Source organism: Sus scrofa, chromosome 10, assembly GCF_054392235.1.
Source record: "Sus scrofa isolate SSC_HxYL_T2T_F1_AM1 chromosome 10, Sscrofa_HxYL_maternal_Yorkshire_Landrace_v2.0, whole genome shotgun sequence".
In the NCBI taxonomy this organism is placed as follows: domain Eukaryota; kingdom Metazoa; phylum Chordata; class Mammalia; order Artiodactyla; family Suidae; genus Sus; species Sus scrofa.
The window spans coordinates 11,305,400-11,322,214 of record NC_139392.1 but is presented as its reverse complement, the minus strand read 5'-3'; the positions used below and the strand labels follow the sequence as shown (position 1 = coordinate 11,322,214).

Genomic DNA, 16,815 nt, shown 5'->3' with positions numbered 1-16,815 from the left:
ATTTCTCTCTTTTATCTGATCTCCTACAGTCTCTCTGTTTTCATCAATATCTGACAGCAATTCCCAAAGATCCAATATAGTCCACTCTAATATCCTTATGTGTACTCTTTTCTCTCTTTGAAATCTAATACCTTAGCAGTGAAATAATTTATTGTGCTTTATTTAGACTTTGATTTTTTGCATGTGTTTTGATACTATCCTTTTGAAAAGAGTTATTTGGAAATTTAAACCAACTGTTCACCAACAGTTATGAAAGCATGATTAAGAAATTTTCTCTTTTTAAATCCCTTTTTGTAAACCTTCATTTTTTCAGAATGCTATGGTGAATGCCACCGAGTCCATGGGGACAGTAATGAGAAAATGAAGATGGATGCTTCTTGGAGCTCAGCTAACGGGTAAGCCATACGGAAGATCCAGGGAGCCAGGGATGTCAGTGACCATTCTGGTTTTCTCAAAAACCATTAGGTGATACGGTTGTCCCAACCCGGGGATGCTTAATTGATTGAATCTGACCTTCTGGTGAAACAACAGTGGTACCAACACACTCGCCTAAAAAATAAGTGGGAACCATGAGTGGTTCCACATTGTATGTACTGTATTTCTGTTTGTCTTGAGCCCTAAAGAAATGCATTTTGTGAGCACTATTGGAGAAGAAGTTTTTATGGGTACATTACAGTCTAATATGTGCATTGTTAAATTAAAGGGAAACTTGTTCCAGAGAAGTAGTTGGCAGAAAACTATAAATCTTAATGGATAGGAAAATATGCCTTTCAATAAAAGGACAGAAAGAAACAGACATGGGATGCAAGCAAGCAAGAAACCCTGTGAAGGACTCCTCAGAAAAATCAGGCCTTGGAGCAGCATCGAGAATATTCATCCTTTTTCCGTGTTTATGATCACTCTGCTTACATATTGCCCTACGCTTCTTTGCTCTTCCCTTCTATTTGAGAAAATTGTCCCTTGGCTCTGCCAAAAATTTGAGGCAAGAATGAAAAATGTTTTGCTTCATTGCTAACCTGTGAAAATGTGTTTTTTTGCCAGTGTTGTGATGGTTGGGATTTTTTTTTTTTTCTTTCTCACATGGCTCTCATCCTGGCTGGATAGGCCTTGATGTGCAAATAAAATTCCATCCTAAATAAGTAAACTATGTTTCTTGGTGAGAGGCTGAAAAAAACCCTATTCCTTATTCTTCTGCTCACGCAAGAAAAACTCTCCACTGATGTTACCCAAGTTCAAATCTCACCACCAGAGTGGATAAGCAAAGGGAATATCAGGGAAAGCAGGCATGGGTCCTTCTCCAAGCAAGACGTGACAAGTGGAATGAAGTAGCCTCTCTGGGTACTTCTTGCCACCAGAGGCATCTTTAAGATATTTGCAGGATACTCACCCTGTTGATACAATGTTGTCTGCAGAGACATTTCTGCATCACCTAGCTGTGAGTGATCATACTCCCTCATTCAGTAGAAACGTATTGAGTGACTTAGGAGCTTTGGAAGCAAAGTAGAGAGAACAAACTGTCCACAGAGTTAGCTGTCTTCAAGGAGCTATCTAATTTGCATAATGGTCAGCACTTTTAATTAACTGTTCAACCAACCATTTATTTGACACTGTTGCTTGAACCTGCATCCTGTACCACAGGTTTGTTAGTGGTCACATTCAAAGACTCGATCCCAAGTCTCAAGAAACTGTCAAAAACTGTGAAAAACATCAAAGCCAACACATACATTGTGTTCTAATTTCCCCTATTGCTGGGAGAGAGTGAGTGCTCCAGATCTGCCACCTTTGAACTTGGTATCTGGAGTTCTCTGGTGGCCTAGCGGGTTAAGGGTCCAGCATTGTCACTGCTGTCATTCAGGTTCGATCTCTAGCCTGGGAATTTCTGCATGCCAAAGGCATGGCCAGAACACAAAAAAGAATTTGATATCATCTTGATTCGATGTCAGCTTTTCTCATGTACTTACCTATGCTTTACAAAATTCAGTTATTTTTCTCTATCATTTGGTTCATGTCATAAATTCAAAATCCCATCAATTCAAAAATGTGGAAGCACCAGATACTTGCTATAATAATTACTCTGGAGATGGAAAGGAAAGCAGTCTTGGTTTTTATACACTGAAGATTAGTTCCCGAAGGACAAAGCTAGCCTTAAATGTGTATTTTTAACAGCAGAGAACTCTCATAACCTGGGGATCAGAGATAGCTTTGTTATGTGAGCACTAATTTAAGTTAGACATAGGACAGATGGATGCAACCAGGGCTGAGTCTTCTAAGGATAAAATTCAGTAAATAAGAATGTGATGGTAATGCTTGAAGAAAGGCTATTCTGAAGATACAGAGTATTGTGGAAAAAATAAACCCGGATCAAAATATCTTTTATAGCATTTGACAGGCAGCTGTGGAATGCTCTTCCTGATTACGTGTGGATTAGGTGTCCCTCCTGAAAGCTGTCATGGTGCCACATGCATGTCCTGGTCTAGCCTTCACCACGTGGAACTGTAGTTGCCTGTCTTGATGTCAGCATCTCCCACCAGACTGCACACAATGACACATCAATGATATCTAACTGATTCTGGCTGTGCCCGTAGTAGGTACTCAATATTTTGTTCATTTTGAATTAACTCAAGCACAAAGGCTCTGGCCAGATGTTTAATTATCATTCAGTTGACTTTGATAGCTGCTTCTTTAACTCTGGTCAAGGACGCCAAGATTATGACAGCAAATGTGTACTAGACTTTAAAAAGGCCTACTAAGGTGTACAACTAAAAAAAAAGTTTATTATGGCCAAGTATAGGCTTTAAAATCAGACAGTACTTAATCTTCGAAGTTAGTACTTCCATTGGCTCTAACTCCTCTTCACCCCGTAGACTTGTCACTTGAAGGACCTTGTGAAGTCATCTTAAAATTGAGACATCAAGGCACAAATTCAAGATGTTTGCCCCACATTTGAGGCAAAGGGAATGAACCAAACCTTGGCAGGGAGGAAATGTCATCTCTGGTCCCTTGTAAACTGCTAACTTACCAAGATACATCCAAGGATAAAAATCAAAACACTTTCAACAGGGTTTTATTTAGTGGTCACATTCTTGAATATTTCCTCCTGACACTGTGTTATCCTCAATCAAACCCAGAACATGGTCTCAAAGACGGTTGTTGTTTTTCTTCCCGTGAGATGGTCGAACAGTTTTTGCTCAAGTTGGAGTAGCACGACTTATTTTTCCCTTAAACTTTCTGATAAAGGAAAAAAAATATTCCAGCCTAGAATTTCTTTTATCTTCCTTCCAATGAAGGTGGTGCATAAAGAAAGGAAGAATAAAGAACAGTTTGTGTATTTCTTTATGCACAAAGAATTTGTTGAGTATCTCCTATCATGTGTGAGGGAGCATACAAAAAAGAAATTACAGAATGATTACAACTGGATTCTCTTTACAGGTTCACAATCTGATGGATAATACATATTTATTCAACACCCTCTGTGTGTTAGACATAAGGCTAGGCACCAAGAATACGGTAGTGACTGAAATGCAGATTCCTGCCCTCATGGAGCTTACATTCACATTGATGAGACAGACAGTGAATGACTGAATGCAAAAGGTGATTAAATGCATCATCAGTGAAGAAGGTGATTAACTCAGAAGAAGAGGAAGAGGGAGCCAGTTGTGATAGAGAATGACAGTTTATCATCATAGAAGGTGTGATGTTGAAGACTCTTGTAACTGAGTAACACTTAGGCAATACCTGAAGCATAGTTGTCAGCCGTGCACAGGAAGAGTTGAGGAAAAGATGCTGCAGGCAGAAAGAATTGCTAATACTAAGGGCTAAAGGTGTGATTCATTTCAGTTCAGTTCACATCCTTGTTTTGAAAACTTTCTGAAACCCTCCAGGCAAAGTAGCAAGGGCTCTTACCTTTCCCAGTATTGATTACATTGTAAATCCTGCTCTGATCTATTCGACATTATGTTAGAATTATTTGTATCTATGCTTGACTTCCCATTAGGCTGAGTTTTCATTCACTGTTGCTCCTCTGGATCTGTTGCAACACCTGGTGTATGTGTCACAATGTTTTCGTTTTTTCTCCTTCTTCCTTCCTCTATCAGGTTGGAACACATACCAGGTGAGAATATGAAAAGACTGCAGACTCTCTTGCATAATACCAGTTGAATATTTAATCTAGGCTGTGTGAAAAAATGTTCTCACTGACCCCATACATACAAAAAATGTTCTCATCGGGGCAGAATGGGTTTCTTTTCTTTTCTACTCTTTTCCTATTTAAAAAACAAAACCAAAAACCTATAATAACCCATGCCATTGTAGTAGGGAGCCTTTGGGAGCAGAACTGACAACCAGCCAGAAAAGGTGAGACCACAGGGTAGAGAAGTAAAAAGGACATAGAGTAAATGAAAGAATGGAAAAAGAGGCGATAAATGGGAGCAAAACTTCTCTGTTTATCTTTAAATGATAGGAAGATATTTAAGAATGGAGAACTGAGATGCTTGAAGTCAAAAGAGAGTCTGGGCAATTACCTCCATCCCCAACTGGTCTTGAGAATTTTTTTATGAGTTAAAATATGATTCCAATGTGTGAAGTTGGACAATACTATGTATTTTCCTAGAAATTGTGTGTTTTGTTTACTAACAGTGAATATGCTGAACCACAGGTAGCCCTCCCCTCACACATCAAATATTGGAGTAGAATGATGTATTTGTAAATAGTAGGGGTTTGATAATTTATCAGTGAATCTTAAATAAAAACTCAAAGCCAAAGCTGTCTAGCTACTATTATAATTCTCTTGGATTGTTTGAAATAAAATTAGCTTTATCAATCCAGGCTCCTATGACTGGAAGGAGTAAACACAGATTATAGAGAGGGAACGAAGACCAGCATAATTCTATAATGAAACAAAATACTTAAACAAAGAATTAGCTGGTTTGGTTAAAAGTTGTACATTTTAAAAGTATGCAGTGGGGAAATGCAAACTGTCTAGAAAAAAAAAACTGTGAGAAAAAATATTTAGGATGTCTCAAGGGGATTTTAATGGGCGGGAAGGTATAGTACAAATTTTAAGAAAGTCCGCAATGAATAAAATAATATATTGCACTTTGCCAGGGTTACTTTTCTGAAAAGTACCATGACTAACACATTTTATTTTGTAAGATCTATGACCCAGGCAAATTTATGAAAGCCAATAAAAATGACATTATGTTTTTAAGCACCTTATGTAAAAACTCAAGAAGCTCTGCTTCCAAAACAAACTGAATTATTTAAAAATGAAAATAATACTGCAGTTGGTACTTCATATTACACATATAGCCTAAATCACGCTGCAGTACCAGTCACTTCCAAATACTGGTGGGTAACCCAAGGCTTATTCCTCACTCACGGGTCGGGGGGCAGGGGACAGTTACTTCTTGTAATTGCCAAGTAGCTCCTATTGTTCTAACCCTGGGGTAGGTAATACTTGTAAACATTGGGCAAAAGTCAACTAATTCCTGAAGACCTGTGAAAATGAAAAACTAGAAAAAAATTGGAGAGGCGTCAACACCTAGGAGAAAAGAACACTGGGTGAGCTTCTAAGATTTTAAATACTCCCAGGCGGAAGTCTCCAGTGTACAAGCTCTGTAGAGCCAAAAGGGAGATAGAAAATCATCAGACTGCTGGTTTCAAGAGCCAAACTTCAAACAATGTAGCAAAGGCTAAAAGAATGGAGGTGGGAGTTTGCTATGTCCAGCACAGGGGAGAGAGAATTTGCAGTTTGAGTTCCTGCGGATTTAACTTTCTGCTACAAAATGAGTAATGCTCTTTGAAGGAAATAACATAATCCAGAATTGCCCTAATAAAAAGTTCACCATCTCCAGAAAGAAAGTTTAAATTTTAAATTAGCCGGCAAGGATTTGAAAGCAGCTATTACAACTTACCAAAAAATATAAAGAAACTACGTCCACAACTAGTGAAAAAGAATAAAATCCTAACAAAGAACTGTAAACCATGTAAACAAATCAGTGTCACTTCTAGAACTGAAAAATAAAATATCTGGAATTAAAAAAAAAATCACTGGATGGGCTTAAACTGAGGAAAAACAACAACTTTTTTTTTTCTTCAAAGAATAAGCCAGTGGGACAATTTTGAAAGGCCTAACATGTATGTAATGGGAACCCCATAAAAAGAGGAGATGATAGTAGAAAAAAATTTAGGAAACAGTTACTGAAATTAACTAATAAAAATTTTTAAAAATTCACTAAGATTCAAAAAGTTCTGTGGATGAAGGATAATGTGAGAAAAAGAATGAGCATATATATAAAGAATGTGTGTGTGTATAGATATAGATATATAGATATATAGATAACCAGGTCACTTTGCTGCACAGCAGAAATTGACAAAACATTGTAAATCAACGGAAAAATAAAAATCTTAAAAAATGTGAATGAGAAAGACATATATGCAAAGAAAATCAACTATACGTATCACAGTCAAACTGCTAAAAACAAAGGTCAAGAGAAAAATCTTGAAAGCAGACAGAGGGGAGAAGACCACAATGCATGCGGGGAACTATAATTTGATTAAAATTGCTTGTGACTTCTCAAAAGTCACAGTGAAGGCCAGACAAGAGTGGAACAATAGTTCTAAGAGCTGCATCGAAAAAAAACTCTCAATACAGAACTTTAAATCAAGTAAAAATATGCTTCAGGAATGTATTATGCCTCCAGAAAGCTGAAAAAAAAAAAAAGGAGTGAAATCAAAACAAAAACATTTTCAGATAAAATGAAATTCGGAGAATTTTTTGCCAGCAGACCTACATTATAAAAAGTGCGAAACGGAATTCTTCAGGATGGGGAAAAAAAAAATGATGCCAGAAGGGAACCCGAGTCTTTAGGAAGAAAAGAGGAGCCCTGGGCATCAGAAATACAAAGTCAAATTTAACAGATGTTTTCCTCTTACTTAAAAAAATACATACAATTTTTAAAGTAAAAATTATAATTTATTGTGGAGTTTTGCAGTGTATATGGATATAATACATGGACAAATTGAGTGTAAAGGACAAAGAAAGTGATAAATGTGCATCTATAATTGCAAACCTCCTACATGTTATGGGAAGTAATACAATATTAATACTAAGACTCTGAAAAGTCAAGAATTTATGTTGTAATCTTTTAAAAACTAAAACTTAATGTTAAAAAGATACCGATGAAATACAATGGATAAATTAAAATTGAATTCTAAAAATATTCATTTAATCTAGAAGAATGTAGAAAAGGAGGAACTGAGAATAAATATTGAGAGGATAGTCAGAACACAAATAGCAAAATGTAGACCGAAGTCCAGCTGTCTCAAAACTGATATTAAGTGTAGATGATCCAGTCACTCCAGTTAAAAAGCATTGTCATATTAGATTTTTTTGAAAAGACCCAGCTGCATTCTGTTTATAAGATAGGTTCTTTAAAATGTAAAACACAGATAAGTTGAAAGCAAATAAGGCTAGAGTGACTCTATCAACATCAACAAATACGTCAGGATAAGAAATTCCCAGAGACAGAGGGATATTTCGTCATGATAAAAGGGCCAATATATCAAGAAGACACATATGTTCACCTCATAACAGATCTTCAAAATACATAGAATAACACTTGACAGAGTTAAAGGGAGAAATAGAAAAATCCACCATTACAGTGACAGGTTCTCAATACCCTTCTCTAAGCCATCAATAGAACAACTTAAGAAAAAAAGATACTGAAGATCCAGAAAGGTTCAAAGAACCTCATCATCAGCCACCTTGACCTAACGGGTATTCACAAAAGAGTCTGTCCAACAGCTGGAGAAGGTACTTTTTTCCAAGTACACATGGAACATTAAGTGCTTGTATTGAAAAAGAAGGGTCTGATATTAATGACCCCAGGAGTCCTTAAGCCCTCTCCACCTTAGGAAGCCGGACAAAAAATAATGCAAAGGCCGAAGTGGTCGAAAGAAGGAAATACTGAATATAAGAGTAAAATAATCTAACGTAGTTGATGAAATACCACAAAGACCAAAGACCCGAGAAAAAATGGACCAAGTTCCCGTATACATAAGGCGGTAAGTGCCTGACTGGCTCCAGACGTGTTGAGACAAAGTGAGATGGAGACCGGTGTCCTGCGGTACCCACTGGGAGCATCAGTCATACTTTAATTCCAAAGCGTGACTTATTACAGACAGGAAGGTCCTGCTTAAGACCCTTTCTGCAAGGAGAACACCAGGCCCCAAAGGTTTCTCTGGCGAATTGTCTTCCTCTCTCTCATGAGCTTTGCCGGACATTCAGGTGACTTTCCTGGGAAGCATTCCCAGGGCACAACAATGCAGGCGAGGTTATGTCTCCCATCTCCACAGCAGACCTCCTGGCTCACTCGGGAGGGCAAGAGAGAACTGCATTTCCTCTCTGTGACCTCGTCACTTCTATTCACAGTTTATGGCCAGAACCCTCCCTCTGCCTTCACCCACCTTCAAGGGATGGCAAAACGGCGTTTTTAGTGTTTTCAGGGGTAAGAAACACGCAGCAGGATGTCGTGAACGTGGAGTTCCGTCTCTGACCCGGAACGGTTGTCTCTAACCATCGTTGTCCATCGTCAGCAGGTAGGACCAGTGAAGCAGAATTTTCCGCAGAGGTTGTTTATGCGGACTGAACTCCGAAACTTGTATGTTCACGTTTTCCAATCACCTTTCTCAGTTTTTTCGTTTTTGTAAAACTCGACAAAATTCCCGCTCTTTTAAAACAATGGTCCTGTTACTTAAGGGCATCTCTTGTGCTGGCTTTGAACTTTGAAGTCTTTTTTTAAAAATCTACGCCTTGCCCTTCTCCCGGCGACCTGCCCTGTTGCACCGTCTTATTCTGCGGTGGCGAAGGCAGGGTGGGCATCGGTTGTCTTTGCCCTGTCCTTTTGTTTAGGGAACCAAATGAAATCAAATCTTGGTATGCAGATACAATTTTTTTTTCAAGCTACACGTTGGCTGGTGGGTTCTGTTAGGAAAGCGGAACAAGAGGCTCCGTTGAAAGGTTGTGCAGTCACAACCTTTCGGCTCTGAAAAGGCTATGGGAAAAGCCACTGTTTGCCGCAAGGACAACACACGGAGAGAAGGCATTGTAATCACGTGTGTGCCTGAGTTGCCTTTTGTGATTTGATAACTTAGTCTTTGGTCTAAGAAAAATAAAGCTGTGCACTGAGTCATCAGCCCAAAGGCAGCACGTGACAGCGCTCTAAGGGCCGCGGGGAGGCGGGTTGAACAAGGCAGTGCGGATAGTGGCCGCTAGAGGGCGGAGTGCAGAGGGAGGACGCCGGACCGGGACTTGGAGTCAGACAGTCGGCCCCCGTTTCACCTGAAGCGGCATTACCACCTGGTGCCAGCGATTCCAGCTCTGTAAGCTCCACGTCTTCCTCTCCAAAATAGTGACAACTGTGCTTTCTTTGGAAGGCTCTTACGGGGATTAACTGTGTCTGCGTCTGGGACACAGGGAAGGCGCAGTATCTCTAGGGACTGTGATTGTCAAGGATTCAGACGTTATCAATGCTTTGGGGGGTGAATTCAGAAAGCAATTGCCGGGAAAGTGTCTTGGCGTCATTGGGACCTTCTCATGGTTGCATTTTGCTTCGGTTCGTGTCACATGCACGGGCATAGCCAGAAGCAAACGAGGACGGTTATAGTATACTTTGTGTAGTTTTTCCCTATTTCTAATTTATGGACGTTTTTAATGTACACACACACACATACACACCCCTCCTTTTTTCCTTTCTCTGTGGTGGTTAGTGCGTGACTGACTTGAGACTTGTTGAGGCAAAGCGAGACGGAGAATGAAGTCCTGAAATAAACAGTGTGAGCATCAGTAATACTTTAATTTCCATGTTCCCTGGTTATGCAAGCCCACTGCGCTGGAATTTCAACAGAACCTTGAACCATCACCAACTTTCGTTGTCCTCACACTTCACGCGGTAGTAATTGGGCCCTCCCTCCTGCTGCTGCCGGTGCTGGCACTTCTGTTGTTGCCTCTCCTTCGCTTTCATTCACTTGCTTTAATTCTTTTTGGCAGCTGCAAGAGCTGGATGCCAAACTCCTGTGTTTGTCACAGCAGAGCCCTGACTCCCACTCTTGCAGCGTGGCGGGCTGAACGAAGCCTCTCACTCTTAAAGAGAGTGGCCTGGATGAGCTCTCTGGGTCACCAAGACTCTCCTTCTCCTAAGTTGATGTGGAGAGCAGGTGCTCCAGGCTTAGGTACAACCGAGTTTAAATCCTGGCCCTTCTTCTCATAGAGCACATTGGCCAAACTCCTTCATTTATGGAAGCATCAGCTTTCTCATTTCTAAACTGAGGATGAAAAGCGTGTTTACCTCCAAGGGTTGTTTGGGATTAAATGAACTAGTGTAGGTGGTTTTACGGGGAGGTATCAAGCCCTCAGTCAGGGGACCCGCTGTCCCCTTCAGTTTACCTCTAGGTGCAGTGCTTTGACACCCAGGACTAGCTGTTTATGGCAGATCTCGAGAGCTCTGGGAGCATTCAGCACAGTCCAGGGCTTCATTCCCACATGTGTGGTGCACCTGTTTCCTGCATCTATAGAACCAGGTACCACAAACTGGATGGCCCAAGACAACAGACATTTTTTTCTCATAGTTTTGGAACCCAGAAGTTTGAAATCAAGATATTGGCCAGGCCACACTCCCTCTGAAATCTGTAGGCTCCTCCTCCCTTGCTTCTTTCTAGCTTCTGGCGTTTGCCAGACATCGTTGGCTTCTAGATGTATCATTCCAAGATCTTCCTCTGTTGTCATTCGGCTGTCTAGCCCAGGTGTGTCTGTCTCTTCTCATGGCACTCTCCTCTCTGCGTGTCTTCCTTCTACTCTTCTTAGAAGAAGGTTTGTCAAATTGCATTAAAGGCCCCCCCCATCTGGGATGTCCTCCTCTAAACTAACAACGCTTGCAATGACCTTCTCTCCAAGCAAGGTCACCGTCTGAGGTTCTCAGGGTCAGGACATAGCATTTCCGGGTGACACGAAGCAATCATAACATGTGAATTCTTTTTGTTTTTACCATTTCCCATTGTTGTGTGCAACTGTTCGTGCCTCATGGTAAGGGGGTGCTGTCAGGATCTGGGCATGGGAGAGGCTGCGAGGGACTTCTGATTGGCTCAGCCAGAGAGGACTGTGGGAATGACAGGGTTAGGACCAGACATCGCCAGACGGTCATTTTTTTTTTTTTTTTTTTACTTTTATTGGAGTATAGTTGACTCACAATGATGTATTAGCTTCAGCAGCATTATTTAGAATAGCCAAGACATGGAAGCAATCTCAATGTCCTTTGATGGCAGAGTGGATAGAAGACGTGGTGCAGGTATACAATGGACTATTCGCCATAAAAAAGAATGAAGTGAGGCCATTTGCCACAACGTGGATGGACCTACAGACAGTTGTTCTTAAACTTGACATTGGCAGGGATTGGGGTGTTTCCGAAATAATGATACCTAGGTCCTGCCAGCAGTGATCCTTATTAAATCGGTTTGAGGCAAAATCCAGGCAGTAGGAGTTTTTCAAACCCCTCAGGGACTACAACATGCCCGCAGGTCTGAGAACCACTGAACTAGAAGAACTCACAGCTTATGGTGGCAGCTTTTCTACTTGATTGGATTAAAACTAATTGAAAGAATAGGACTGTATTTTCTTTTCCACAATCCTTGGAGCCAGATGTATTTTGGAATTCATATTTAGGATTTTTTTTTTTCAGAATTTAAAAAGGTAATAGGGAGCATACAGATTATATAATGTAAACCTCCCAGCATTAGGGGGGTGTCTGTACAGCACCCCTTAATATAAAACAATATTTTTGCAGCAGTGAAACATGTAAATATTCACATTATAAAGAGGCCTATGTTAATTCAGGTAGATTTTGCTGCCAGTGGATAACTGGTACTAAATTTAGAAAAACAAAAATTGAGTTTTCTGTTCTTTATGGAGTCTAGACCTGAGGATAAGGGATTGTGAACGTGTGAAACCCAGTATCATAGGGCTTGAGTGCGTCAACACTGTATACCTGGCTAAAGAGGCCTTAGGTAGAAGTAATGTGTAAAAAAAAAGAGTCCTGATATTTGGCCAGAAAGCTCAGCCCTCATCTCCCAGCATTTTCCATCAGAACCTATGCCTGGAAGCTCTTCAGGTTAACTGAGTTATTTGCACGTGTTCCCTCAAAGCAACAGAGAAAGGCAGTTTTGATTTCTGGCTGCTGCCTCATAGGGAAGCTGTCCTGGGTTGATTAGAGGCCCCTTTAAAATGCATGTCTTTCCTGGAACCTCTGGAAAAGGAGCAAGTGCAGGTGGAAGGTGTTGCGATGAGGCCACTTTGGAAGAGGTTGGGCCCTTAATCTAAAATGATTGATACCTTATAAGAAGAGGAGGAGCCACAGAGACAGGCAGGCACCTAAGGAGGGCACTGTGGAGACACGGGGAGACGGCCATCTCCCCAGAAGCGGAGCGCAGAGCCCTGCAACCTCAAGCCAAGGATCAATGGTGATACCAAGAGCTCAGAGCAAGGAGTGGGGCCGACCGCCCCTAGAGCCGCTGGAGAGAGCGAGGGCCATCTGAGGCCTGGATGTTGGACTTCTCAGCTCCAGAACTGTGAGAAAATAAATTTCTGTGGTTTTAAGTCATGGGATGTGGGGTGCTTTGCCACTGTAGTCCTGGGGAACTGGCAGAGAACCCTAAAGGTAGCCCTTCCAAGAGAAAGACATTGTATCCTGTCTCGCGTTGGATAAGGTTCTTCGCTCTTATTCCGGGATGAGCTGTGCAGTGAGCCTGGTCTCACGGATCACAGAGCAGTTAATACCATCGCTCTATTTATCTATGTACCTGTACGTATACATGCCTGAGAGGGAGAGGAAGTGGGAGTAAACCTCCCTCCATAGGAAAAAAGAAAAATGAGGCTCACTAGGACACGGTGATATTTTTTACTACAAGGAATGTTTTTTTTAAAGTTGTATTTCACGTAGCTTCTAACTGATGTGAAGTTAGGAAGGAGGTCAGAAAAATACCCAGGTACCCAAGAAATGAATTTATTCCACACATACTTACTTGATCTCTATGGGCAAGTCACCAGGACAGGTGATAGCCAGTGCAGAACGATTAAAAGGGGGACTAGATAAATACAGCAGGCGTTCCTGTTGTGTTGCAGTAGAAACGAACCCAACGAGTTTCCACGAGGATGCAGGCTTTGCTCCATGGGTCAAGGATCCGGTGTTGCCGTGAGCTATGGTGTAGGTCGCAGACACATCTCAGATCTGCGTTGCTGTGGCTGTGGTGGAGGTCAGTGGCTATAGCTCCAATTCGACCCCTAGCCTGGGAATTTCCATATGCCACGGGTGAGACCCTAAAAAAAAAAAAGCAAAAAGTAAATAAATAAATTAGAGAAAAAAGCTCTCTCCCCTGGTCAGGATGAGCTATCTCAGGAAAATTGCCCAAATGAATTGACTAATAGAGAGGTATGGAAATGGGAATTAGGTTAAGGAAGGGAAGTCTGGTGATAGTTTTATTTTCAGAGACGTAAGCCAAAGCGACCGAGTTGGGTCTGTTTGAGCTTCCCTTCCTTCCACCTGCACCTCCCCCAGTACATACACACCTCACTTCACATCCTGAGCTCAGCAGCAGCACCCCGCAGTCCAGGGCTCCCCACAGGTCCCCGCTGCCTTCTCTCTGCAAGAGACAGAGGGCGTCACAGTCAGGCAAAATAAATCCGGGAACCTGAGTGGAGTGGAGGGGATTTTCCGTCAAGCACAGGATGCATCCTGAGAGCAAGCAGCCCCAAGAAACCAGAGCCTAATTTTGACCCTTGAGGCCCTCACTGTCCTTTTTCAGACAAGGAATATATGCATTAAAAAGAGACTTAATGCTTCCAATAGATAAACATCAGGACCTGCTGTGTAGCCAAGGCACTAATACTCAATGTCTTGTAGTAACGGTAATGGAAAAGAATCTGAAAAATTATTTATATATATGTATAACTGAATCACTTTGTTATATACTTGAAACTAACACAACCTTGTAGATTCATTATACTCAATAAAAAAAAAAAATCTGTAAAAAAAAAGAATGCTTCCAAAGCAACACAATGCCATGTATTTAAACAGTGCATGGCAGTTGTGCAAGCATTCCCCATGTGTTATTGAATGTGATGCTGATAAGGTAGGTCAAGCTAATCTTATCAAAATCCATTTTATTTGTGAGGAAAGGTAGGCGACGTGCCCATAGCCAGCACATGGCACCTAGGTTTGGCACCAGGTCTGGTGACTCTGAGCTTTCCCCACTGTCCAGCAATCCCTCTGTGTGCACTGCAGTGTATTGTAGTGGGGGGGGAGGGGGGGGTGCAGGGTGAGCACTGCAGCCTGGGATTTAAGAGGCTGGACTTCAGAATCAGATGGAACTGACCTAGGTTTGCCAAAGAAGTGTCCCTGAACTACCTGGGTGACTTTGAGCAAGTTGTTTAATTCATTTCAGCTGTTTTCTCAGCTGCCCAGTGAGGTTTCTTCTGTTTCCAACCAAGGATGTTGGTGAGGATAAATGGGCTAATAGCCACAAAGGTCTTGACTCAAAGATTGGAAGATGATCTCCATGATTTAAAAATAACCCCAAAACCTTTTAGAGCTACTGAGAGTATCTGAAGGAATGAAGTGGTCTCACAACCAGCTGGGATGTGGTGCAGCAGGAAGCCCTCTGCTCCTCCCTCCATGGCTTCTCTTACTAGATACTTACCTTCAGCGTGGCCTCAGTGGGTGCTCACTTTCCCGCTTTATCATCCCATTTAGAGCGAGGAGGCTTGTGGAATAAAATGTATAGGTATAGGCATCTCTCTATAGTTATCGAACTCTTGTTCTGGTCATCACCAAAATTGGTATCATGTTTCCATGACCGGTTGATGATAATTCTTCCACGCAGAGTTAGGGTGGATCCCCACCTTGATCCCCACAATTTATGAGACTATACTTTTGTAGTCGGTAACTCTGCCTGAAACTCAAGGTTTGACCTTTGTTTGGGTGAAGGTTAATCTCTAATTCCTGATGATGCAAGTTATCACAGACGATGCCACTCACTCCCAGGCAATAATAAATAAACATCACCTTGGAAAATGATTTCCCCAAATATTAATTGCAAAGGAGAAGCAAAACTTAGTGAAAGGAAGGGAGCTGTTCAAAGCACAGAAGTGTTCTTGGTCTAGTTGATAAAATCATCAACCTGTAAAAAAAGTTACCATCAGGGGATGCCCAAGGGTAATTGCTTTGGGCTTAAAAAAAAGTGAAACTATCGATGGAAAAAATGCAAAAATACAATGCTTACATAGTTGATAAAGATGCAAAATAAAATGGTTTTGGGCTAGCTACCAAAGTATTTTTTTGAAAGATAAAGACAGACAATTAATAGGAATGTGGTGTGTGTGTGTCTGTGTGTGTGTCTGTGTGTGTGTGCGCGCGCGTGCGCGGAGGAGATGTAACCAGTGCAGGAGGAATTGTGAAATTGTGATGTGGTTCAGCAGAACAAAGGTGAGATACAGTCAGGTAAGGTAAGAAGTCGTTCAGTCAGTGGAGTGGAGCATAAAAGAAACATAATCCCTAGATTCAACACTGTTTCCGAAGGAAGGGAGGAAACTTGGAGAGGAGAGAGTTATGAGGGTCACAGGACCTCTGACAAATAGAAGAATGGAAAGGTAATGACACATTATTGTAGGATAATCTCTGTCCTCACCTTTCAGTACAGGGAGGAGAGACTTGTATTGAATTACTGGGATGCGAGTCTTGAAGAATTTAAAGACAGTGATGTCTGTGGCTGTAGTCGGCCTCCAGGACATCTTTGGGCAAATGAGAGTAAGGCACCTCTTCTGGGTGGTGTGCCCTTGGCACAGGCTTGTCTTGGATAGTCCTTGGCATCTTTTTGCAAAGAGGAGAGGAAGGTGCCTTTCCTCAGGACAGGCACAGTTCCACACCAGGCAGGGCACGTGGCTTGGAGAGCAGAGTGTGGGATGGGTTGCCATCTGCTTGGACCCCCTCAGTCAGGCACTTTGGTGCAGCACACAGTCCACACAACCGTATGTGGTAGCTTGGACATGTGAGATTTTTATTTTATTTTATTTTATTTTTATTTTTTCTGTTATGTTTATGTGTTCTGTCAATTTCTACTGTATAGCAAAGGGACCCAGGCATGCATATACATACATATTTCTTTTTCTCACATTATCTTCCGTCATGTTACATCCCCATAAATGACTAGATATAGTTCCTTGTGCTATACAGCAGAATCTCATTGCTTAGCCACTCCAAATGCAACAGATTGAATCTGTTAACCCCAGACTCCCAGTCCATCCCACTCCCTCTCCCTCCCCCACCCCATTGGCATCCACAAGTCTGTTCTTCCAGTCTATGAGTTTCTTTTCCGTGGAAAAGTTCGTTTGTGCCGTGTATTAGATTCCATGTATTATTTTTAGTCACATCAAGTGATGCAGAAGTAAATCTCCCACCTCCTTGAGTAAAAGAGACTTATTAGGAGCATCATCTGTGTACCCAAAATCGAACAGACCAAAGTTCTGAAACGGTTTTTTCTACCAACTGCGTCCACAATTATATTTAGCTTATTCATTGACTTAGCAATCTTTCTCCATCTCTGTTCCCCATAAGAGAAAAAGGTCAAATACTTCTGATGGGTAAATCTAAATGAATGATGTATATAATGATTAATTTTATGTGTTGTGTGGCTGGGTTATAGTGCCGCATTGTCAGATCACACACTCATCTTAGATGTTGCTGTGAAGAAATGTTTGTCAATGAACATTTG

The 16,815-nt window shown here is 41.4% G+C and overlaps 1 protein-coding gene across 50 annotated transcripts in view; it reads left to right on the top strand.

Moving 5' to 3' along the window:
• LOC102164422 (uncharacterized) overlaps window positions 1-16,815 on the top strand; it is a 412,252-nt gene that overhangs the window by 139,175 nt on the left and 256,262 nt on the right. For all 50 annotated transcript variants that reach the window (XM_084979136.1, XM_084979139.1, XM_084979129.1 and 47 more), the window contains one exon: window positions 314-395. In XM_084979136.1, coding sequence (XP_084835262.1) covers window positions 314-395 — 82 coding nt within the window. The remainder of the gene's footprint in view (window positions 1-313; window positions 396-16,815) is intronic.